Below are 27,226 nucleotides of genomic sequence, written 5' to 3'. Positions count from 1 at the left end.
ACATGGATCTGTGAATAGTCAAGTTTACCATGACATGAGAAAACACAGAGATAATATTGCATCCATTTAATTTGAGTTATATGTTCCAATTAAAATAAGGAGATAAACAGTGTATAGAATCGTTATTGTATTTATTCAGTGTATTATGTAGACAGACTTTTTGTCATCAGCCAACATAAGTCCTTGACCATCTGGATCTCTATCAGCAAGATGAAGTGTCACATCACCGCCACATTGAACTGCGCCGTATACATTTGAATAAAACGGCGTCTTTTTATTCATTCTCTAATATCTGCAATTGTAATCCACGATCCAGTGTCCATAAAAGTGACACAGTACGTCGTTTCCCAGGTTTTACCGTGACATTCAGCTATTCAGACAAGGCTTACAGCGGCAAATGTGCACTCTGGCACGTCGAGGCGCGTTCCTCCGCACTCACCTTTCACTGGGAATAGACATCAACCTTCCCAACAATGGAGACACATTTGGGCGAATTAACCATCAAGCTGTCACATCAATCATTCATGGACGCGTAAAGACATCCCAATTCTCCCTAGAAAGGAGAGTGTGCGAATAGATAAAAGATACTATTTCTGGCAGCAGGGCGGCCTTGTTAAGCAGCTCAAAGGTATGCACCCGTATTATGACTTTAACGCATCATATTCATCTTATTTATTTATTCATTTTAAATCACCTTACATTACGCATAGAGTTATCGCAGAGACTAAACAAGTCAGCTCTGAACATTTAAACAGAAGATCAAGGCAGTACCATCACTGTCGCATTTTGGAAACATACTGATTGTTGAACTTTGAAAATATACAAAAACTGTCTGTGTTCGATTGGTGCACAGAATCAAACACAACACTGCACCTGCACCTCTTTGCCCAGTACCAAATAGAGCTACACACCCCTCCTCTAAAGCAGTGTTTCTCAACCAGGGGTATGGGGACCCCTGGGGGTACCTGAGCACTAAGTAGGGGGTACCAGGAACCATTTCAGATTTAACTAGAAATCGAAACTGAGTAGAATTTCAGAATTAATTTCAAAGGAAAGTCAGTTTTAATTATATTTTTCAGTAAAAGGTTTGAATTTATTTATTTATTTATTTATCAGGGACGATACAATCAACATAGTTACAATTAATATTTGCAGCTGATGCGATGCATGAAGAGCTTGTAGCTAGTGCTAATTCGCAGCTCATGTCCCTGGTTGGGCCTTTCTACACAGTTTACAATAATAAAATACATAAATACAACATTTGTATAAAACTTTGTCAGTCACACTCATACACACTGTATGCACTCACACCTACGTTCACACAGAACGTGAGGGATGTGAGGGTATTTTAGCTTCTTTTTAAACACACTAAATATTTAGGATGCGCCGATCCAATACTGGTATCGGATACAATATCGGTATCGGCTAAAAATATCCGATACTGAACCGATACCAGCTTTGGTTCCCACCGCAAATAAAAAAACACAACTTTCACCGACTAAATCTAAGTGAATATGGACAGCGCAAAATGCAGCGGCTAGCAATAGCATGCTAAAGCTAGCGGGAGGATGCTAATGCTAACGGCAACTAATCACTGTAATAGAAATACTTAAAGTAATAAGATAAAATTGCCACTGCTGGAGCGGTCAAGTGTTTGTATTTGAGTTTATGAAATACTGTTAATGAATAACTGATCTAACATCTGTAATGCACAAGTTGTAATAATGAGACCACTTTCTGTGAGTTGTTTATATTAATGTAAAATAACCTATCCCGAGGATAATGTCGAAAATCTAGTGATCCCTATTGTTGGTGCATCTCTACTAAATATCCTACTGAATACTCTTGCTTTAGTTGATCTCTTCGTAATAATATTGGCAAGATCCTGGAGGTTGGGGGTATTTGGAGTATAAACAAACGACTCAAGGGGTACGCGAGACAAAAAAGGTTAAAAAGCACTGCTCTAAAGGACAGTGTAGTATTCCAAAATGCAAAACAGCATCTCCACTATTGGCTTTTTCATATGCAGGAATTATATATAATTACATATAACAATAACGGATTATCTTATCTTAATATAATATAATAAAAAAATAAAGCTTCAGGACAAGTTCCAAATGTGAACAGTGAACGTCATATAGTACTGATTTTATGACACAAACTGAGAACCTAATGTTGATTGCAATGCGCATCGGAAAGATCTCAATTAAAAAAATGACCAATATTGCTCAGCCCTATAAGCAAACATTATCCATCGATATGTCGCCATACCCCACTGTCAGTCTGGAATTAAAAACAGCATTCACCAAGATTTATACCGCAGTGTCACAACCTTTCCACATTCACGATAGAAAATGTGAACCCACAAACAATGAGCACGGCTGGCATTCATCGCAACGGCCTTTTGTGGAGACGGCGCTCTTGAAGGATGAGCCAACCGATCGCGGTTTTCAACAAGGTCCTTTGGAAAAGAGCTAAAAAAAAATATGTCAGGAAAATGAAAAGTGTGTTTACTCTGATGGATTTTGTGCCACCCCTTTTTGAAATTTCAAAAGAGGGATGCGAGCTGATTTATGACAATGCATTTGAAGTTCTTTTTTTGTTTTGTTTTTTTCCTGAAAACACCCACTTCTAATCTGTGAACAAATATTTCATTGGATTCATTACTGAGAATTGGCTGCTTTTTCAGTCAGCCCGTGACAACGCTTTAAAAAGTTTGGCAGGAGGTAACGTATTTATTTAGCTGGACTGCGTGGTGGGTTTGAAACTGTGTTGCATGCCGTTTGTATATTTGATGCGGCTGGGTATAAATACGATTTTACTGTAGGATGCAGTCAAAATCGTGGGGACGTATGTAAATTAGACTTAAACTAGAAACTAGAAACAGCTAAAACTACTGGTCATGTTGGCTGTACTGCACATATATTTATATATGATTGTTGAGCAAGTCCAACCTCTTTCGTCAAGAAGAAAAGTCTGGCACTACAGTGTATGTTTCAATGCAGCTCAAAGTAAAACCCTTTGGAACAAGCCAAAACATAAATAAATAGTAGTTGGTATTACAAGAGTAGGATTATATGCTGTAGATCACACACAAAATCAAATGTGTGATTTGCATAGGACATACAGTAGCTAATTACTGTAAGTCTCTCTATTTTTGCTTTTCTTTATATCTTTAAGAGAATCACTGGCCATCTGTCGTATACTGTACGATTACCAGGTTTTCGTGAGCTTCTCTCTCAAACAAAAGAAGACATTTTCTGATACAGTCTTCATTTCAGACATTTATATTTAATCTATGGGCTTTCTATTTTCTCAAGCCATATGCCATTTTAATGAACACGGAACTCACACAATATAGTACAAATATTTTGAGTGAAGAAGGGTTGTTTCTTAAACTCTGGGATTTCAAATAAAAATGTTTTCCCGATTGATTTACCACCTTCAGAAACGGAAAGTATTAGTAAAGCTGTGCAAATGCTCTGCAATTGTCTGCAATGGGGTCTTCTAGTTTTCAGGGCTATATGTCTTGGTCTCGGTGCTGGTCAATTTTGATTCTTGCAAGACCGGAAAGATTGGGGTGTGTAGAAGCTACTAAAGTGGAGATATTGCTGCAAAAGTGTAAAGAAAACTGCACGTGCTTGTATATTTCGTCAGTATTCTGCCACAGCTATGGCCACAGCCGTTTCCCAGAATTACAATGGCCATATTTGGATTACAGAGTCCTCTCAGTCGCCTTTTATGCTACACGTGGATACCAAACATGTCAATATTTGTGAAAGAAAACGGCTGTTATAGATGACGGAGTGCCACATTGTTGTTGTTATTTCCGGGAAATCTCCAGCATACTAGCGAACAAAATGTCATAAAATAAGCAGTGCAAAGGTTGAGTTTTTTTTATTACTTTGACTGATACCGATGCCGCATGAGTCATTATCTAGCGCTACGAAACAGTAAAATATGCTTCTCTAATTTGATAGAAAGACTACATACATGCTTATCTAGCCCTATTCAGCACCAGCTGATTGGTTCTTTCCTCTTAAGACTTCAAATTCTTCTATTGCCCTTCATCTATTCCTCTCAACCAGCTGCTCCCAAACACGGTCAAAACCTCCAGTGGACAACTGCGAATAGCATTGAAATGGGTATGAAAATATTTCCTTAACACCTGATGTCACGAATATTAAGAATGACCTTTTGTGGAGCACAGCTGTGAAACTTGTTAAACTTTGAAAAGGTTAATTCCACTGTAAGTCCATTCGCAGCACGTGCAACACGCTCACCCAGCAACCCACCTTGAAAGCTCTTGTTAAGTCCTGAAGGCACTGTGTTCCCCAGCATAATCACGCTTGAGTCAATGACAATTTCCAGGCTCCGCCCGTGCGCCCCGGTGACTTCCCGCTGACCGCCGCCGCCGTCCAACCGCAGCGTCATCTCGTTGTCGTGGCGGTCCAGAAACACCTCGTGCCATTCTCCGTTGTCCAGGCGATATGTGGGCAGGGTCAGGTTGTAATCTCTGTCGCCAAGGTTGTAGAGGACGCAGAGGAGTCCTTGGAAAATCTGTAAAAGACATAAATACGTTCCAGAATTAGAGTATTACACAAGCACACTTTGTAAGAGCACTGTGCTGAAATCACCTGCCTCTGACTGACGCAGTTTTTCTCAAGTGCTTCAGCGAGATGGGGGAAAATCATTTCATATAATTGATCAGTCTTAACATTAACTGTTAAATGTCTGGACAGTCATAGTTCCTGATGTGGGTGCCATTGTGTGGACTTTTTCATACAAAAGATAGATTTTTTGGTTTTGAATACTTCGTTGCTATGACAATGATCCTCATATTTCCTCACTTTGCAACCCATGTATAGTTTTGGCCTTGGGAAGTAGTCAGCTATTCAAAGGCCTTGTACAAAGACAGATCAACAATTTCACAAACCTCAAAACATGCCATCTTTTGGTAACACGACGACAAGACTCCACCCAAATTACCAACTAAGGCAAAGCTTCATAAACGCTTTCACAAAGGGCCAGCAGTCGAAGCCATGGCCACAGCTGTCTCCCAGAAATGAAATTACCTTATTTGGATTCATCGCATTTCACGCAACATGTGCATACCAAATACTACGTCAATATTTGTGAACGATTACACATGTAACACATGTCCTCCAGAACCATCACACTGAACACGGGGCTCCCCAAGGCTAGGTGCTGAGCCCCCTTCTGTTCACTCTGCTGACCCATGACTGCACTCCAAAGTACGACTCAAACTTCTTCATCAAGTTTGCAGACGACACAACAGTGGTGGGCTTCATCAGCAACAGAGATGAGTCAAACTACAAGAGTGAGGTGAGCAGTCTGGCCATGTGGTGTACACTGAACAATCTCTCTCTAAATGTGGAGAAGACAAAAGAGATTGTTGAGGACTTTCGAAGAGCGCGGGCCCAGCATGCTCCAATCAACGGTGCTGGAGTGGAGAGGGTGACCAGCACTAAGTTCCTGGGTGTGCACATCACAGAGAAGCTCTCCTGGACCATGCACACTAGATCACTGGTCAAGAAAAGTAATCAGCGTCTCTACTTTCTCCGCAAGTTGTGCCCCTCTCCCCTCGATTAAGGACATGTACTCCACCCGTCTCACCCGCAAAGCCATCAAAATCGCCAGGGACCCTTCGCACCCATCACACAGTCTCTTCAAGGTTATGCCTTCAGGGAGGAGACTGCGGAATCTACGGGTCAGTTCCAGTCGACTGAGGAACAGTTTCGTACACAGGGCCATCGGGAAGCTGAACGCCCTAACCTCCCTCCCACCCTTCTTCCCCCTCCCCCCACTCCACAATCAAGGATGAGAGAAACATCATTTCAAACCATTCACATGGTTTGACAAATAAACAATCTTGAATCTTGTAAAGCGAGTAAGCGCTGCGCTGTTAAAGCCTAGTTATATATTCGGCTTGCTCGTGGGTCAATAGTAGCTCAGGCAATGGCTCATAAACAGAAGGCAGGTGGTTTGGTCCTGACCAGTTTGTACTGTCGTCATAGTCTCCTTGCTGCTCTTTGCTGTCAGACAGATTGGCTGCTATGATTCTGTCTGTGTCAGCAGTGGCAAGTTAATGTACCATCTCCAAGTGTGTAGAGTAAATTCATAATCACAATACTGCGTAAAGACTAGAGCTTAACCAAACAAACTCAAGCTGTAAAGAGTTCAGGAAATTGTCATTTGGTGCCAGTCTGTGTGCTGAATAACATAATGACATAAAAAAAAAAAAACATTCTCAAATGTTAGAACTTTAAACATCACTGATTTCACCTGTCGTTTTCCGCACTGCTTGTGACAATGGCTGAAGTGTGAAAAGCACAAATGCCCGGGCGTCACAAAAAAAAACAAAAAAAACAACAACAAAAGCTCCCACTGTGCTTCAGAGGAATTTTTCTTGCGACTGGCCGAGCTGATCCGAGCGCACCTCTCGCCCTTAAAGACTAATGGGTGCGAGAACAAAGAAGAAATATTCGAGTTGCTTGGTAAAAAGACTGGATCGATGGGCCAATTTGGTCTCGGGGCCAATAAGTCGGCTCAGCTCCCCCGAGGTTGGTAAACAGTGGAAGAATGACAAAATAGCACACACAGAACTAATTTTTCCAGTGTTTGATCATGTTCTGGTGCCCGGCCGAGCAGCAGATGTAAGAATAAGCCACAGAGAGGAGCAAAGAAAACGTTTTGAATGAGTGAGGGCAGTTAGGAGCTTAGATCTCCACTGCTACTATGAAATTGTTGTACTTTATTATAAGCATATGACATTTCTTATTTTAATTCATTTCAACACGGTCAACTCAATCTGTACATCTACTGAACTGTTGTCAAAGCTCTCGCCTGGCTGTTTGGAGATGCCTTATCCGTGTAGGTTTCTAATACTAATGTTTTCTCCTATTACCAGGCAGCCAATGCTCACAATGCGACAGTCTGCAACTAAGCTGGTATTCGAACCACCAAGCTTCCAGTTATAAGACGACAACCTCTTTCCCCTCAGCTGCACCTGCTTCATGTTGACAGATTATAGTTTCTTGCTAACTTTTCAGAGGCAGTTCAGGTCCCCATCGGAGTATGAGATTATCTGGAATCTGAAAACAGCTAATGACTGACCAAAATCATCCCACACATCTTCCTCCGCGATCACCTCTATCGGTCATCGAGACATCCTAAATGACACCATCTTAGCGCAAATGACTGCAGAGAAGGGGGATGGTGCGCGAGTCCAGGAAATGACAGGGAATGGGCGGTAGTGGGTGGGTCTGTCCTCATTTCAATTTCAAACTCTTTCCTCTGAGTGTCCCACAGTGCATCATTTTCTCCTCTCCAACTCGCTCTGCCACTCACCGCTGTAAACAGACAGGACAGGGGAGATGGTGCACAAACAAGGGCAGGCATGTGGCTACCTAGTTTGCCTAGAAATAGGGAATATCTTTTTCTAACCTGAAGGCTGTTGGTTTGCTTCCCAGGATGTAACACAAATAACGCGGCAGGAGGCTTTGTGAACTGTAGTTAACTTCCTGTGGGGTCATGACCATTTCCAGTCCAGATGCAAGTTAGCCATTTTGTACTCACAACGGCCACCTCAGGTCATACATGTAACTGCACCTTCTATATTAAAGCCTGTGCATGACGGCAATTCGGACCCGAAGTAACACCGTTTTTAGTGACAGTGCAGGATTTTAGAGGCAGGTCTGAGCTCATTCTGCACATTAGGACATTGTTGGAACATGTAGGGGGAGGAAAATACATAATTCTAACATTTTTAAACTCTGTATAGTCCCTTTAATACTAGCGCTAGAGCGGGACCATTGATATAAATTATTTGGGAGATGGACAGTGTTTAACTCAGTAGTTTGTCCTATGAGTGCTTAATAAGATGTGCGTGACTGTAGAAAATGTTAATGTAGAGAGGAGAGGAGAGGGAAGATGAAGCGCTTGTTGTAGTCAGCGTTGCTTGTAGCCCACCGAGCCGCAGCCGACCCTTTTTTTCTCTAAGCGATGCCCTCAGGCTACCGGCGAAAGCACCGATCGGGCCCTAAATGTTGTACAAAATGAATACATTGCATATAATTGACCGCCTGGGCCTCCAATTTGACATGATGTAAGTAATAGTAAGTAATTATAGCTTTCACAGTCCCGTCCTTTGCAGCAACTAATCAGAATCCCTGGTGCCATAACTTTGACCAATGATGTTCCATGTTGATGATTGACTAGATTTGCGTCTCTCATAGGTTTTACATGACACTACTTTAACTTGGTGATAGTCAATTTTGTCATGTCATCAAGGAGCAGCAGGAAAAAAGTCTTTGTAAATATGAGTACATCATATTTTTTGTCCAACACACTCCTCTCCCCCCCCCCACCTCTTTGCTTGTTGTTCTCCTTCTGTACAGCAGCCAAGAACTACAAGATGCCTTCAAGGTTGTTTACCTCGGAGAAGTGTGGGCTGCTTTCAAGGCTGCGTGATGAAGTATTAATTATATTTGAAACCCACTGGGGCAGGTCGGCACACACGCTCTCACTGCCACCTGATTTTACCCCCAATTAAAGCTACAGAGCGGCGCGGGGCAAGTTGGCATTGCCTAGTCTCCTGCGGCGTGTGGAAACTAACATGCATATGCCATTGAGCAGAATTTACAGCTCAATTTTTTCTTTTTCTTTTTTTTGAGCAAACAGTCCCACCGCAGGGAGATCCCCGGTCCCCCAGGCGGCCCCCTCGACAGACACACAGTGGATGATGTGTTTATAGCTAATAATTGAATTACACCACATTATGTGCATATATACATAAGGGTGTGCTTATGTGTTTTTCTGTGCGTTGGACCATACTGGGAAATTAAAACTAGCCCCGCGCTCATTATAGGGAGTTATTAGTCATTCAGTCCACCCAGCGTTCAACGGCATTCCAGCAGAGATTCATCTTTGAAAAATAACATATTATGTTAAAGCCGTATGTCGCAAGCACCCCCACAGACAAAATTAATATACTTTAACACATTTTTAATAAAAACCGAGATTGATCGTTGCTCACAAATGTCCCTGACAATTCATCATGCTGGGAGCAAAGTTAATATGAGCATCTGCCATGGACCGTAATGCAGTCATATCAAGAATACCAACTCATTCTTTGCTTGTTTTTTTTCCCACAAGAAATTAATTGTCACAGGAATCTAGATTATTAGATGGGCCACTTTCACTCTCACGCATAATTGGAGTCTCCTTGGAAACGGGGAAACATGGCATGGCATTCTTTTCTTTTTCTCTGCAAGGTCTCATAAAACTAGGGTGTTTTTTGTGCATTTTTTCCTAGTGAATTCTTGGAAATTGTGTTATTGTGTGCGTAAACCTTTTTGCGGTGTTGTGTTGTGTCTCTGTGAACTGGAGTGGTAAGTACTGCTGGATTAGAGCGAGCAAAAATACATTTTAACGGTAATACAAATGCCTGAAGCTCTCAACAACTACAAGCTGTGTGGCAGAAAAGAGGAGAGTCAACAGCAGAGATATTTCAGCAAGACCAACGGATGATCCACATAAGCTGCCTGTCTCGACTCGATGCAGCCAGGGGCATGCTGGGACTTCCTTTCGGCCCGGGAGTTTAATGATTTAGACCGGCCATGGAGTTTTAGCTCAACTCAAAGGGTTTTAGTCAAAGCTTTAGTCAAAGATTGTAAGATCAGTTCCTCATGGTACTTTCTCTTTTCACATGGGATGCTGCACACACAGTCTAAGCCTGATACATCTCCACAGTCAAGTTATGTAGATAGAAAAATATATTATTTTTCTCTTCGCTTTCTCTTTGCTCACGCGGCCACTTCTCTGTTTCTGCTTGGGTTGGACTGCACCAACTAGAACTAATACCACAATGAATGAAAAGCGTGATGCAAAAGTTCTTTCTGATTTTAATACATCAGTCATTATTTGATAGATAAACACGAAAATTATGCCTTTGTTTCTTAATTTATATCTCGAACAGCAGGCCAGGCTCCTGCTGCAGCCCAGTTAAAGCCTTTAGGCCTGTAATCGCACAACTGTGGGTGTCTTTTATTGAGTAACTATTTTATTCTCACGGCCCAAAAGCACCGCGGCCCACCGAGAAACTTCCCGACTCTCCCGATTACCCAGCACGCCATTGGACTTTTCTCTGTGGACTGTGTAAGACTTCTACTCAATTCTAGGGAAGAACAAGCCCAAGCCAACAGGCAGCGGAATAAACCAATCAGCGAATATGATGTTGGCAAAGCAACAAGAAACTCTACAATGAGTCGAGTTTATGCAACATGGCTTACACAAGAGAGATCGTTGTCAATGACTTGTGGCAGTAAACAGAGTGACGCTGCTCACAAAGAACACATCGCTGCAAATGAACAAATCTGATTGCACTGATCTGTTCTGTTTGACTTTGGCTCGAGTGGTGAGGGAGGGGCGACCAGGTGGATATCCCCTTACAGAGGGTCATTCTGGACTGGTAAGTGCAAGAATGAAAGGTTTTGACTCAACAATGAATCCATCTCTTCGGTCCTGCCTACATTTCCATTTGATACTGCTCTGTATTCAACAATTTCCATTTGGCACAAAGCACTTGAGAGTAAAATTATGTAGATTCACTATAGGAATAATTAAGGTTAAAGGGTTATTTCAGGATTTTTGACACAGGGCCTCATTTCCTAGTTATCCAGAGTGTTGCTGATTTCTGAAGATATTTTTTTTTGTAATTCAAGCAGTTCTTATGTTTGAAGAGTTACTTGGTGCTAGGCTAGTGCAAGGCTAGCGCATTTCTATGGTATCAGCTACACTGCATTAAAAACAGTCTTACGCACTCCACAGTGCACCTGAGGCAAATCACTTATAATGCCAGACTAACCATATAAATGTCTGTGTCGATAGAAAATTTTTTGTAATATAACTGACCTTGCATCATGTGAATGATCGCACTTTGAGGGACTATTTTCTAGCAGATCACTCCGCCGCCGCATAGCTTATACAACCACGAAGCTGATGCTGCTCAAATACAAGGTATTTTAAATGCAATATGGTTAAATTACTCTATCGGCCAGACTAACCATTTATATGGTTTTGAAGCACTTTTGAAGCACTGACATGCTGAACATTTCACTCTCAATTTTTGTTTCCGGGATGATTTCTTGAACTAAAAATTGCTGCTTGAAAAAAGTGTTTCCATGAGGCAGTCGTTTCTTCTGAAGTGGGCATTTCTTTTAAACCTGAGACAGACTTCTCCGAAAAAAAGATTGACGTCAAATAAAACCTCAGAATGGGCACATAACAAAAGATCCTTTTTCATCTTAAATTCAGTATTCCCTTCATTATTTTCAAGTTTGGGAGAAGTTTTGAAAAGTGAGTGTAAATGTGTTCATGTGGACCTTATTATGATGGAAGAAGAGAAAAGGAACACGGGCGGGAGGTAAACAGTTAAGCTGTAAGTTATTGGTCGGGCGAAGTTCAAAATGTCCTCTGCAATATGCCTTGAATCTGCAGTTTTAGGTTTGCGGATAATAGAGATCTGCACAGAAAAAGTATTCCTCCATGACCATACTTAAAAACACACTGATCTACACAACCGTAACCTATTTCAGGAATCTATCAGCACAGTCTTCAAAAAATAGACAAACAAACAGCGTTATCGTACAGCGTTGGTATAAAAACAATAAAACTCAAAGCTGTCAAAAAAACACATTGTCGCGTTTTTGTGCATCTCTAATGAAGCGCAAAGATTTCAACTTGGAGGACTTCAAAAAACCCATTGCACGCACAAATGCACACAAAGATCTCTTCTCTGGGGGGGGAGGGGGGGAGAAAAAGTGGCTTAAGAACAAAGAAAAAGTCGAAGATACTTTAACTACCTGCTGTTTTGTGATTCCCGTCACAGGCAAACTGCCAACACAAGGCGCTCTGAGAATTTGCAGCTAGCCGAGAGTAGCGCATGATAATTTATTTTTCCTGATTAAACACAAACACGGTGCACTATAGTGGAAATCATAATCTTACACAGAAATTGGCTATATTGCTATCAAAGCGCATTGCGGGGGTTCTAGTGTTTCTCTGCGGGTGCGTGCGGCTATTTACGGCGGGCAAATGATGTGAACTCGCTCCCCATGTGGCAGGATCCACGGGGCGCGCTGACATTTAAGGGAAAGGTAAGGATGGATGGATAGAGCGAGGATGAATGGGTGAATGAGAGAGATGTGAAGAGGGGAGCAGAGAGCGCCCGCAGAGCTCTAAGTAATCATCATCAGTCTGCGCGCCCAGGTCTGGATCGATAAGGGCGGTCGCAGGGCAAGGAGGCGAGAGGGAAAGAAGAGGGCAGCAAGAGGCAGGGAGGGAGAGAGGAGAGCGGGGGAGGAGAACGTAAGAAGTGAGGGGAGAGAGGGAGAAAGAGCAGGGGGTCGGAACAGAACAGGGAGCAGACAAGGGCTCCTTAAAGTGGACACAAAGTGCAAAATCGTATTGTTTTGGGTATTACTCCAGTGTTGATATTTTACGCCTTATCATTTGAAATATTTCCAATGTAGAGATACAACATGTGACACCGAAACACACGACAAAGGACTGGTCAGGATTTTGCCAGGGCCCCTCTCTGCAGGCAGTGTTAGAGGAAAACATTAAATCGCTATTTATCATCCTGGGTCCAGCTGTACAGTCGTACTATCTCTGTCATAGCCTTGACTGTGGTGCTCAGGCGCCCACTCTCAGCCACTGAATGTTTTGCTTGCATATCAGTATGACGCTCTGAGAGGGTATTCATCCCTTTTCTGTGGAAGCATAGACAGACTTGAATGGAAGGACGAGCGCAATGTCTCGAGTTCATGTCTCCGGGTCCCGCACCGATGGTAAACAAACTTCTCCTGTATAAGACATCCAGACTGCTGCCTCTTCTTCATCTATACTCTCGAACGCCATTGTTCATTCTCCAACAGGCAGCAGTGGAAATGTCTTTACCGATTAAACTCGTATTGTGTCCAGCATGAATATTGCAGTTGTTCAAGTGGAGATTCAAACTTTTTACACCAAGCACAACTCTTATAATATTTGACCTATGAAGTACCACCAGGTCGAAATTAAGTGCAATAATAGAAATGAAACTACAGTATCTCTTATAAAACTTAACAAAGTCTAAAATTGCAGTTGACATATACAGTTTGAAAACCACTAGCTTATGAAAAGGAGAGAGTGATAAGAGCTGGAGGACACATCGCAATGGGTAGAGCGCATAATGCAAAAATAACACAACATTAAGTTGTTTTTTTTTCATTGTGTATGAATAAACATAGCCTTGCAATGTTTTTTCTTTCTTCTGTAAATCCCCCCCCACCCCCCAATGATATTATTCCTGAACAAACAGCCCTGAACCAATGCAAGGAAAGCACTTTGAACAGAAAACGTACATCCTTGAACAATCACTCAATAAATATATTTACAGACAACATCTTATTTCTTTCATTTACTCATATGGAGCCACCATGTTTGTTTTTTGCTGAATACCTCGGGATAACACTTTGACATACCTATGTATTTTTTTCTCCCATTTATGCTGAATAAATTATGTATTCACAATGAATGCATTCTTAAACATAAGGATGACATGGCCAACTCCAAAGACTTTTCAGCATTTAAATCATAGTGGATCATTTATTGTAGCATACTGTATGTACAATACATTTTAAGTTGATTGATTATTCATTTTTTGACACATGGCTCTTACCTCCAGTCGTATATACTCGTTCTGCTCCTTGGAGATCAGGCTGAGGATGGTGCTGCTGTGCTTGCGCGTTCGGACCAGGACCTGAACAAACGTCCTACGGGCCGGCAGCAGGGACGTCAGCTGGTAATGGACATGACTGTGCCCGTCAAAGGAATACTCCGGGGCCACTGCATACAAACAAAAGGGCGGGGAGGGAGGAAAACAATCTGTCAAAGATGATGAACAAACAAGAAACTGTTCTTTGAGGGTGAAAAAAATTTGGAGGACGTCTCACTCTAAAGCATGACCTCGAGTGACTTGCAGAGTTGGTGGTAAGGCTGATATGCAAAAGACACCAGATTGAATATGTATGGATGGTTTAGCTCATGTTCCCAGAAGTGGATTTTTGTGCATGACGAGGCAGAATAAAAGTGCACATCAAATACTTTTTTTTCTTCCCCTTTTTCAATTTTTTTTTTTTTAAAGCCATTCTTCAATCGTATGGCATATGCAAGTCAAATCACACCCACTATATTGCCGACACACTTCTCTGCCTCAGCCTCAGTGCATTGTGACTGGCTTACCCCTTTATACAGTCAAATCTCCATGGCAGCGACAGCGTTTGAATAATTTACAAACTGAGAAAAAAAAAAGAAAACCTTACAGTCGATAACTATTAGAAACAATGGCAACCTAACAAGACGCTGAAGACAAAGTAGTGAGCGCCGCTATGAAACAAACTGATGACTCATGAGACTGTTAAAGATTTAGCTCTTAACTAACATTGTTAATAAGTGAAACTAGATCAAGGGGTTATTTCAGTCGAAAAAAACAACACTGCTCAAAGGGGCCACAGTTTAAATTGGCTGGCAGCTTTTGTGTTTACTGAGCTGTATCTTTTGATGTAAAAGTGAGAAAAAGCCTCTGAATAAAGAAGTGAAACGTCAACGTTGACCCGATCATTTAAAAATGACTGAGAGGCTATACAAAAAAAGTTTAAAAAAATCTGTTTCAGTGCAGCACTACTACCACATGTATGAAATCTCTCACTCTCTAAACATTCACAGGACATGGAGGAAAAAGTAAGTGACCCCTTGGATTTAATAACTGGTTGACCCAGCAATAACTTCAACCACACATTTCATGTAATTGCAAATTAGACGTGCACAACAATCAGGATCTTGGACCAGTCCTCTTTACAAAACTGTTCAGCGATATTCCTGGGATGTCTGGTGTGAATCTGAATAGCTTTCTTGATGTCATGTCATAACATCTCAATCAGGTTTAGGTCAGGTCTTTGACTGGGCCATTCAAGAACGTGTATTTTATTCTTCTGAAACCATCCCACCATGTGCTTTGGGTCATTGTCTTGTTGCAGCACCCATCCTCTTTTGAGCTCCTGCTATTGGACAGATGGCCTCAAGTTTTTCTGCATTTTTTCCATTCATGATAGCAAGCGCCTGGGATTGCAGGAAGGGCCCAGAGCACTGTCTGGTCAGAGGGTCCCAAGGGATGTTATTTGAACAAATTAAGTGGTTGAAAATCATAAAATATGACTGAGAAAGTGCTATGTGTGCAGAAAACTCTCACATTTGAGTTTATATTCTTTGAATAAATGCTCATTGGAAATTATTTTTTTTGTTCTGATATGGGGGCGCAGCCTGATATTTTTCTTGGTGAGACTTGTAACATTAAACACAAAAACATATAACACAGAGTTTAGATGAAAATAAGCTATACACTTTTAACTACAAGGCTTTAGGGGCATGCATAAAAATATTATTATAAAAAAGATAAAAAATAAGAGGCAAAACATGGTAGACGACAACAACTGACATAGAACAACGAGATTGGATTTACATATGGTGTATAAAGTGATATAAAGTGATACAGTGATAAGTGATAGCAGTGGATCTAAGTGCGGACATACCACACAGTGCTATAGAGCAGATTACAGTCTGTACTGAGTTATTAGGTCTCTTCATCGTTTGTGAGTCTGACGGCGGTGGGGACAAAACTGTTCAAGTGGCGGGATCTAGGTGTCTTGATAGACCGTAGCCTCCTGCCTGAGGGGATGTGAAGCATGTGCAGGGGGGCTTCAAGCATCATACAACATGGTGATAGGAGTCACATGACCAAAGCAACTCTTGTCAGTCCTTGTCGTCCTCCTCAGTTTCTCAGCCAACTTCCTTTAGATCGCACACAAAAAACAACAAACACTATTCTTTCCTAAAAGATTACAGCACTGGTTTCTCTGTCTGCCACGGCTTTACACCATACATTAACATATTCATGTAACAGTGGGCTCATTTGCTGGTGTCTGTTTACGACTCTTCTTCACTGAGGAACTTTGCAAGATAATTACAAAAGATGTGTTAACAATCAACTTGGGAGTAAAAAACAAACAAACAAAAAGACTGAACCTTGAGCTTATTATTACATTATCTACACCAGACTTTTGTTTAGAACATCAATCGCCCACGACCTTGAAAAACTGTAATTAACCCGTGCAAAATACAATTGAAGTTTTTTTCTTTCGCTAGAAGTATTAGACACCCAGCTCTGACAAAATGAATAACACCACATAAAGAACTCACCCCATTGAGAGAAGGAGATGAAGTTTAATAGTTTAAAGCTGCTTAGAACAGATTGTAGTTGACTGAGAATTTCAACCCAAAAGTGATAAAAAGTAATAGTGTGGCGCTTTGAAAAGCTTTGACGAAAAAAATGCCCGGCTTTTTTCAACTATGAATCAAAGTCATGGGCCATATCTAACTGAGCTTGTAGCAATTCCCGTATTGGCTCAACCTGCTTACCCCGCAAAACAGAAAGAAAGCATGCCTTTAAATCTATACAAACCATCCTTTTTAATATCCCTAAACGCGTTCTACAACCTCTCACACACACACAGGCGCGCTCACGGGAAACTGCATTTAAACTTTCCGTCCGCCGCTGGAGCTCTGTCAGGGGGGCGTTGTGATGTTATGCGCTCCTGGACCGGCAATAAACAAGTGTGCGGGCAAGGCAGTGAAAGCTCCGGTCAGCACAAAGTTGCACTGGATGTGAACTCCTCAATTTGAAGAAAGTGGAGTGTGGGTGAGGGGGTCATTAAAAAGCCCATCTCATTCTAACAACGCCGAGTGCTGCAGTCGGCAAAGCACCTTTAGAGCTATAACAGGGCCCGACCGCTGCCAAGGATCTGAATGCCGGCCGCTAACAACAATTACACGGCCATAATGAAGGCACCTCGGAGCTGGCTCTCAAATATGAAGTGCGAGTTGAGTTGTTTATGTCGGGAGTTTAGCGAAGTGAACACCTGCGAAAGGAGGAGAGCGGGGAGTGAAGTGACAGTGTGTTTTTCAAAAGCAAGTTATGGAAATTGTTTTTTTATTTTTAAATGGTAAGCGTAGTTTGAAAGGGAGGATATACTGCTTTATGTATTGCCCAAACACACATCAAGCATATCAGCATAGCCTTTCTGCAGTTCTTTGGGCCACTTGAGCGCTGTACATACGGTACTTGCTAAAAACACATTCAGTGGCAGGCACATTCACCTCACAACAATGAGGGATCTGGATCTCGGTTTCACTCAAGCTAATCCTTAGGCATGATTATTGTCAAATATTTATCACTACAACTCTTATCGATACTCCTTATCAATCTGGCACTCATCGGTACTGTAAAAAGCAATAAATATACATATAGTTCTACATTTGGACCTCATTAATTACCAAATTAAGTGCTGCCCATGCAATTACAAGGAATGTAAACAAAACAAAACAAAAGCTTCTTGCTTTGTTATTCACAGGTAGTTGGTCAAATATTTCTGGGGGCTGTGGAGACAGAGCCTACATGAAAATGTTGTGCTCTAAAATAAAGAACCTGTGAAGAAATACACTCTTCCTTAAACTCTTTTAGTTTGTGTAATTATGAAGGCAGACTAGCGTGCGAGGGGGACATCTAGTTTTAAGTTTTGCTCTCTAAAGCTTGTTATAGCTGATTAGTGTTAGAGGAGAGACTGCTGCCTATTTGTCATCTGTCCACTCGAACACCATTGTTGATTCTCTAACAATGAACAGCTTGTAAGTGAAAAAAGCTTGCTTTGAATGTTAAACGCTGCTTCTTAGCAGAAAGCCCTGAGAAAAGTAGAGGAATAAGCTATTTACAACGCATTTCACGTGGCAGGAGAGGAAGGGAATTACATGACGTGCTGGTCCGACATCCTGTGCTCTCACGGCGGGCCACAGAGGAAAAAAACAGATTAGATGCAGGGAAAACGTCCATGAGAGAGGAGAGCCTTAAAGCACGACTCATCAGCACTGATAAGAAGACCGTAAAAGGGACTATACGGAGTTTAAAAATGTTAAAATTAAGTATTTTCCTCCCCCTACATGTTCCAGCCATGTGCTAATGTGTAGAATGAGCCCAGAACTGTTTACCACAACTGCCTCCAAAATGCTCCACTGTCACTCAAAAAGGTGTGACTTCGGGTCCGAAGTGCCGTCATGCACAAGCTTAATACAGAAGGTGCAGTTACACATATGACCTGAGGTGGCAGTAATGAGTACAAAATGGCTAACTTGCATCTAGCCCCTTTAAAGAGTGCGGGGCAAAGTGAGTTTAACATGGCCAACTTGCATCTAGTCTCTTTAAAGGGCCTATCTCACCGGCCTGTAGACTTGTTGGACACTCGAGTTGCCGCTGTTCACGGAGATGTCTCCGAGAAGTCCCCTGGAGTCTCCTGGTAGACTCAGTGAACATGTTCAATTTCAGCGGAGACCGCAAAACTCCTTGGAATCCGTCAGGTCTCGGAAACATTGCAGGGATGTCACAGAAACGTTGCACAGGTTGAGGAGAACAAATAGAATTTGCAACGTTGCACGAACTGCGAGACTCTGAAATTGAACCTGTTCGTTTTCACCAAGACTACCTGGGGACTCGCCTTATCTCCAGGTTACGTCTCAGTCTCAAAGACATCCCCTTGACCAGCGGCAACTCAAGTCTCCAACTGTTTCCTGGAGCTTATAGACCCAGGTGGACCGGCAGACACGGCGCTGGGGCCGTTATAATTCCTTAAGCAAGGTACTCCTGTAGTCTTTACCAAGTTGCCAGCTCCCCTTGCACTGCAATCACCAACTGCTCCTGACTGGTTGCTCAGAGGCACTGTCAGGAGGATGCAATAAATTTAGAGAATGAAGAAATTATACAAAAACAAAAAAAAGCAAACATAACACAAACTGACTATGTTTTAATGATCATTGTGAGGTTTCTAATTGATTAATAGGGCACAGTATTATCTGTTTCCAAAGCTTTCAACATCCAGCCTTCACACTTCCATCCATCCATATCTGTTTCCACTGCCATCACACTGTTCGTATGCCATTTTATTTAGTCTGTGCTCAAAGAATGGCAATAACGCTGCAATCTGCTTCCCTATGCTGGTCTCATAATGCATATTTATAGCACCAACAGAGTGTACTGCAAACTTTTACTTATGATCAGATAAAGTTTTAGAGATTATAAAATGTATGATGTTGTCCTAGAAAGAACCGAGATTGGTTTCTGAAGATATATCCAAGCATATTATAACCTTTTCCCTTAGCAACCGTATACAGCCAGCCAGTCTTTATGCGGTGAGAATATTTTAATAGAGCTTTCGAACGCTTATGAAACTGGTTGCCAACTGTGTGAGAAAATATAGCTAACTGGAGCCGTTTTATCTTGTGAATTATATCAAAGTGAGCACCTTGTTAAGCTTTATCTGCAGCGGGTAACAGATCTCCAGCTGGGAGCATTTATGTTGTCTGCAATTTCGTTTAACAAGGCGTTCATTATGACTGCCATTAGAAATATACTGCCTTCTCTGATTGCTTGGAGAAAAAAAAAACATATACGAGTCTTACGTCTACGTCTTGTTTATGTAGAGATTTTGTAAGTCCCGCCCGCTGAAGAGGGATCCCGAGAGCAGATGGCGCTGTATTTCGAAATATCAGCTGGTTATGGGGAGAGATTTTACACAGCAAGATTGTGTACTTAATATTTACAAGGATTCTCGATAGTAAATCCGTGCAGTAAATTTTAATATGGCTTTTAGTGCAAATCAAAATAGTTGCTAACTGTGAGAGAAAGTGGAGCATACTTAAAATAACCTCAACAATTTATCAATACTGAACAAAATCAAACATGACAATTATTATACTGTGGAACTACTGTCATCATCCGACTATTCTATACAGTATTATGCTCTAGTCATGGCCTAGATCATGTAAAATGGACTTTTTGAGGTTTTAACCGGACAATAATGTTAAATCCTTATCCAAAACATACAACAATTAGTTAGTTCATACTCATTTCTACATTTCCATGATGTGTTTAAAGGCCAAGACTTCTCACCAAACGCTCCTTGGTAACTTTTGTTTTGCCATGTGTTTCTAGTTACCGGTGTTCTAAAGCAGGGGTTCCCAAACTCTTAACCCCTTAAAATCACTCAACCAACACCTCGGGAACCCTTTCTGTAAAATGTGATGAGCATTTATAATTATTTAAAGAGGGGGTATTATGCTTTTTTCAATAACGTAGTAGCACCAGTCTATAGCACACTACAATGATGACCAAACCTTCTGTTGGTCTGTAAATGCGGTAAATTAAAATAACTGCCTTGTATAAAATTGCTCTCTCAAAATGGCTGTAGCGAATGTCTTGAAATAGTCCTCTGTCTCTTTAAGAACCTCTGCCCCTTTCCGACACGCCCCCTCCACACGCTGTCTGTGGCATCAGTGGGGAGGGGGTTCTGCTGAGGAGCAGTGGTTGGTTACTGGGCTGGTGACAATAGCTCGGAGGCGTCTCCAGGAGGTGGAGGCGTTCCTAAGGAGGACTCAGGCAAACCTATCCCTAAAATGGCTGCCGTCAGAGTTTTTACAGATTACTCAAAAATACGTGAATGTGCCACGGCAACACTTCAGGCATGTTTTTAATGAGGGAATGACATAATAACATGATGTAAAACTTAAAAAAGTCGATTTTGCATAATAATTTAAGGTGCAAAATTAGTGCATAAATTAGTATGGATACTGTATTTTGATATTTGGCTTAATTTCACTAAATATGCTGCTTTCAATCAAAAATACATCAATACATTCAATGTCAGAATGTCCCGACCCCAACTGTTTCTAAGTAGGAAGTGCGAACTCTGCTGACCTAAAGTGTATCTGCTTTTTTACCATGCCATGAAACATAAACATATTAACAATACAGATGCATTTTATTAATGTTTTACCTCAAAATACCAATAGGAATAAAGTCGCTGAAAAGCCTGAATAAAGCATGAAGACTTTTAAAGCTACTTTAGACACACACAAGTATTTTTGTATAACTATAAAGCATGATTGTGTCTGCATTCAAATGTAGTTATACAAAAGACCAGCAAAGGACGCATTAACCTTTCATCCCCAGCCTTAACCGAGCATATTTTCTCCAGTTCGACTTTACCCAAATCTAAAAAGTGTCATGACTGGAGCTTACACATATGCCAGTGTAACGCCTGATTTGAACGCTAAGACCTAGATAAACTGATCCTAACTTTTTTGTTGTCGACTTGTCGCCATATTAATGTCACAATATTAAGAGTTTCTCGGCTCTTTTTTGTGTTTTTGTTGCTAACTTCATTGCTTTTTTTTGTCGCCTCTTCGTCACGTTTTTGTCACTTTTTTGTTGCGTATTCGCCCTCGTTTGTTGTCACTATTTTCAAGAAGCTTTTAGTTTTGGGTAAAGCCAAACTGGAGAAAATGTGCTCGGTTCAGGCGGGGGTTAAGAGGTTGACGGAGTGAAAACAGAAAAAGGAAATAAAATGAAACTACAAAACGAGATAGCTATAGCAACAAACATGCTAATCTACAAAATGAAGACTAGCTTAGAAGTTATCTGGACGTTAAAACAGAGATGAGTTTCATGGATTACTCTGTGTGATGATTATCAGAGTCGGAGCATGTGTTTTCGGTGCATGACTACGTTTTATCTTGTGCAGTTTTCTTATCTCTTTAACACTGGCAACATTGTGCATATGTACCAGACCTCCAGCTGAAACAATTTTTCTCTGCACTTTTGTTCTACTCCCTATTCTACCACCAGAATAAGCGCACTGTCTGAGCCAAAAAGGAAAAGCCCCACAGTCGTCTCACCCTCCTCGCACTGATGTCCCGTGTACCCCGGGATGCACTGGCAGCTGAAGGAGCCCCACTCTCCATGGCAGCGCCCCCGGTGGCCGCACGAGGGGAAGCCCATGTTGACGCAGCTGCTGTCGGTGGTGATGCAGCCCGGCGAACTGGACTGGGAGTCGGCCGGAGAGCCCAGGTCGTACATCTGTACAGGAGGGATGGAACAAAGAGTCAGACCATTTTCAGAAGTGCCTTTTATTGACCCTGATAGGTAAGTTCAATTGAGAATATGCAACTTGATTTGTACTTCTGACACCTTTATTTATGAACCTTAATGTACGCAATGTAAGATGTTATTGGGAATTTTGTATTCTGCATTCACTACAAGAATGAAATCGCAACAGCTACAAGAATATAAGGCTTAGAAGTGTCTGAGGAATGAGTGGTGAAAGAAGCAAAACTACACAGGGAAACAGTTGGAAGCCTAAAACAAAGCATTCAAAGCAAAGATAAGAATTAGTTTTACTGTTCACATAAGCTCTATGAGACCTGCGGCTTCCTACTCTCTAATGTCTCTTCTGGCATCTCACTCACGACCAGACTTTCCAAGTAAAATGCCCTTGGGTTGGAACATAAAAGAATAGCCAATCGTCAAAGGGTGTGCTATAAAATGCATTAATATGTCCAATCTCATCTGCGCTGTGATCAGAGTTTTACTAGTTTGGCAAGTTTCAAACTCTCATTAAAAAAAAGTGTTTTTTTCAGGTGCGGTGCTGATTGGGTGCGACCTCGATATCCAAAAGTCCTGCTATCGGCCGGTGACCTTTTTGAAGCTGTGTGCTTTGCGCCGGCTGTGCATTTTGAGGATGATCAGGATTGAAAGAAAACAACTAGACTGATCGATGTAATGACAAGGACGTGTCTGCTATTGATTTGGCTGAGAATTTGTGCCATTAGTGGGAATGCAGTGATAAACAGGCCTGCGCTGACTACACAAATCACAGTGGCAGACAGCGGCGTAAAATGCTGCGGCCACATGTGGAGATAACTTGGGCTGCTGCTGGGCGGGGATTTATTGACGGTTCTGCTGCCAATTCACTTTCACCCTATACTTGGGAGTATTTTCTTAACTGAATTAAGGCGAGCAACTGCAGGAGATTAGGAAAAAAAAAGAAAGATATTTAGTGGAAACTGTTGCTGTAGATCACAGACATAAATGAGAAACATATAATGCACATTTTCGGTCATGTAGTAGTTTCATATAAAAACAAGGTCTTTGATGCGTAGAAAAAATGGCTAAAGTTTCCTGTATTTTTTAACAAATTTATATTAATAATTGATTGAGTCGGGTTTTAATTTATGGTTTTGGTTGGATGACGCATTGTGGGATTGTGACTATCTTGTTTAGTTTCTTAAAGGTACACTGCGTAACATTTTGAACTATACTGTTGCCGGCAAAACAAAACATGCTCCTAATGACCAGCTCAACACAGAAAATGCTATTACTGCAGTGTGTAATAAATGAATGGATTTGGATGAGAACCTAACCTGTTTAAATCTCAAATTCTACTGCCTTTCGTCACATCTCCAGGGAAACTGGAGCTGGAGACGTACCCACTCCTGGCTAAGTTTACAGTCATATCTTAGGATGGGTGAGCCTCATAATTGTTTGTTGGTACATTCAGCAGTATTTTTCAATGGTGAAAATATCTGTCATAAAATAAATGCTTGTATTTAAATTTTATTTATTTATATTTATATATTTATTTATATATATATTTATTTATTTATTTATTTATTTACGCGGTGTGGCTTTAATTTAATAAGCAGGTCATGAGTGAAAAGATCAGTTAGAAATCTAATTTTGCCTTGTTTTTTGTGGTTCAAAACATAATAAATCTGGCTAAGAGTTAGATGTTTCAAATGTCCACACAGGAAATGACTACATTTGGATAACGCAGTCTTGTAGCGCAGATTTCTTGAGCCTCATGGACAGCAATGTTCACAAAACATAATAAAAAACATAGAGTAAGGAGTTTTTTTTAGATTTTTTTTGTAAAGTCTTGTAAAGCCTTCCCGAATCTTAGCAATTACTCAGAGTCTAGATAGTATCCTCCTGCGTTGACCAATGAGACGAGCTTATTTTCCTGCGAACCAGCCTGTCAGGTCCAATCAGGAGGGGAGGGGGCGGAGCTTGATCGTTTACTTTTGAAAATTCTGTTCCTGCTCTCCTCATTTTGCAAACTAAGAAGGGATTTCTGGTTAAAGAGGTTTTATTTCACCAAAGAAAAAAAAGAGTGGAAAAAGAGTGGTGCACACTGAATGGGTGCTGCTGCCGGATGCTCTCTCATCGAATGCAATTTCTCCATCTGTGAGATCAATAAAGTATCATCTTATCTTATCTTTTATCTTTCCTCACTTTGTAAACTTACGGACACAAATCCCAAAATTGGCCACTGCTTGATTTACAACTCAAATTTCACAGGAACAGGAACTTATAAAACCAAGCCTTATCCCACTAAGAAAATAGTTTCTGTATTCTCTTGGTAAACAAACACAAGTTTCTTTTTGCTTTAGAAAGCATTAGCACCTCAATAGCTTCATTGGACTCAGTAGCAACAAGCTGACAATTACGGCTCTCTTAAGCTTTAAGAGCTTGGCCACCTCTGTCCTCCGAGGGCTTGTTTGGAAAAGAACAGCAGTCGTTTTGTTTTCTCTCATCTTCAAATTACCACAGGTGAAAGAGAACACTGTCTGAAGAGTGAAATTGCTTTGAATGAGCCTATATTTACAAAGGAAAATTAGCCAGTTAGGGCAAACATTGGCTGCCAAATGAATGCACCAGACCGGGCAGCGTTGTTGAGAGCTTTTAGTCTAGCAGAGGTGTTCGGTAATAGTTATTTAAAAAGTTATGGCGCACTAGAAATCCAACTTCAGTTCAAAGTTTGAGTCTTCTATAAAAAAACATTAGTCCAGACCCTCCGCGCTTGGAGACAGAGTGACAGTTGTGTGGGGTAAGAAAAAAAAAAATGCGCTGAGCTGAAGTGAGAAAGACAAGAGAGAGAATGAAGGACAGAGGCGGCAGACGGGAGACACCAAACTCAGAAATAGAAATTATGAAATCAGAATTTTTTGGCCTTGATATAACCCTCATGTTTGGAGGCACAGGCAAGAATAACGGAAATTAAATCAATGCACCAACAACGTAGTAATGTTTTGAGCCCATAACACTCTTTCAAAAGATGTTATAGCTAAGCCTTAGGATATCAAAGTGCATAACATGTCTTCTTCAGCTTTTAAAAAGCGTTGAACTTGAACTTTAAAACTTGGGTAACGGGAGGAGATGATCACATAAGGCATGGATAGGAAACATCAGGCACGGGGAACAAATACAGCCCCCCAACAGTGAACCTCTGGCTCCCAAGATGAATTTGAGTAATTTCTGTGAATAAGAGATCAAATACCTGTTAAGGTTTTCTAAAGATGCTGGAAAAACTGGCAGAACATCCCACATCACATATAATGTAAAACATTGGCATTTGCAGAAAATGGTTTGCTTTACTTTGGGCTACAATGGGGAGGTTCGGCCCTTGGTGTTTTGGCAATGATGAACCCTGTTACCTGTTACAACCACGGAATACAACAAACAGAAGTGCAGTCTGCAAGAGTATAGGCCTACTTTGAAGAAGCCTAAATTAAACAGTGAACTATGCAGGCCTATTCGTGTCCTTCCTGTATTTGTGTAAAATTTAAATATAACTTGCCCACTTAAATATAAATAAAACATTTACTGCAGCTTAGCAGCTTTTAAAAATTAAACATAAAATAAGAAAAAAAGTCCATTTCAGTTTGCTCTCTCATCCTCTGGGGTTTCTTTCATTTGAAGTACCTTAACATAAAACAAAAACCTCCATGCTCCAAGTCTAAAATCATTAAAATATTCTTAAAGAGCTGCATGCGTCTCCAGAGCCGCTGGTTGCAGACCCCTGCACGTAAGGCATGGGTACATCACCCTCCTCGATGATTGCCCCCCCACACCCACTCAAATGTCTATCTTCCTGCCTTGTGTATTGTGAAGATGATGTAAATATTTGTATTGCTACTATCACTTGGCGCTACCTAAAAAAAAAAAAGACTTTCCTATTTTGTCGACAGCTCAGGGATAGCGCAGTGTCAGAGATTCTTGCCCCTCCCACATCTGACCCATCCTTCAAAGCTGCCGAGGCAACAATGTCTGGGGCAGTGTGCAAATCTGAAGACGTGTGTTTGTTCAGAACTATCAAGCTGGGCGATTTTAATACTCACTCAACATTTAGCATGATACAGCTCCCTTAAAGCTCATGCACCCGAAGGAAGTTGAATTTAAGCCATAAGCCGCAGCTCCCACTCATGTCTCGCTCACACAAACTCTTCCACTGTCCTTTTTTAATGATCTGTTCGCTCTACATTTTATTGACACATGAACACCAGCTTTCGGCGAGTCCATTGAAAACGCCACTAACACTCTAAACGCTCACACGAAGCCACTTCCCAGTCTATCAACGTTTATTAACTGCCAGAGTTGCGGCTGTTGCTTGCTCTTTTATGAGTTGTTATGTGCTTTCCGCCCACCAGCATCACGCAGATCCCGCTCATTAGTACAAAAAAAAGACGTCCAGCGCGTCCTCTTTAAGCTGTACGCCACCACATTAAATCTAAGACGCAAGTACTAAAGCGTGAGAAAGAGAAAAATACACTTGGCTTGTTATGGTCGGTCCCCAGATTATACATCTTAACAGAGTTTGACTGTCTCTTGGAGTGAATACAGATAAATTGTGTTTATGGATATAATAAGAGAGGCACTCCAGACCACACTTTATCGAGCAAGATCACAGTAAATAATTCCGCAGCTCCAAAATGGGTTTTATACAAAGTGGCGCTGGGGATAACAAGTGCCACCAACATTGTAGGGTTCTCTAAAGTTCATCTTAAGTTTCAGTAAAGTTTGTTACCATAACAGCAAATCGAATTTGGTCAGTCGTTCTAAAGCGTAGACATAAAGGCTTTAAAACTTTCTTCTGGGTTCCTCAGCAACAACATTTTACATCTTATGATTTGAAATAATGTGGATGACGAAGGGGCCAGCTCCAGGCCAAATACTCAGGAGGCAGGATTTTACATGGAGCTCCCTCTGCAGGCAGCGGTGGGAATGAAATGGTAAAAGCTTTCGGAATCTGCAAACCACATGTAAGCAAATCCATGACACCACGATGGACAGAACCTGCTGAATATGTGCAGAGGACGGCTTTGTGTTCATCATCCATCCATCCATCCATCCATCCATCCATCCATCCATCCATCCATCCATCCA

The 27,226-nt window shown here is 41.3% G+C and overlaps 1 protein-coding gene across 1 annotated transcript in view; it reads right to left on the bottom strand.

The window, feature by feature from the left end:
* Nucleotides 1-27,226, bottom strand: part of LOC306961767 (neural-cadherin) — a 424,067-nt gene that overhangs the window by 64,812 nt on the left and 332,029 nt on the right. Inside the window, exons 31-33 of the mRNA XM_079554643.1 lie at nucleotides 21,901-22,081; nucleotides 13,745-13,911; nucleotides 4,296-4,560 (exon numbers count right to left, since the gene is read on the bottom strand). Coding sequence (XP_079410769.1) covers nucleotides 4,296-4,560; nucleotides 13,745-13,911; nucleotides 21,901-22,081 — 613 coding nt within the window. The remainder of the gene's footprint in view (nucleotides 1-4,295; nucleotides 4,561-13,744; nucleotides 13,912-21,900; nucleotides 22,082-27,226) is intronic.

Source organism: Gobius niger, assembly GCF_951799975.1.
Source record: "Gobius niger genome assembly, chromosome: 4".
Taxonomy (NCBI): domain Eukaryota; kingdom Metazoa; phylum Chordata; class Actinopteri; order Gobiiformes; family Gobiidae; genus Gobius; species Gobius niger.
Note: the sequence above shows the minus strand (reverse complement) of the source record. Positions and strands in the feature narration are given on the sequence as shown.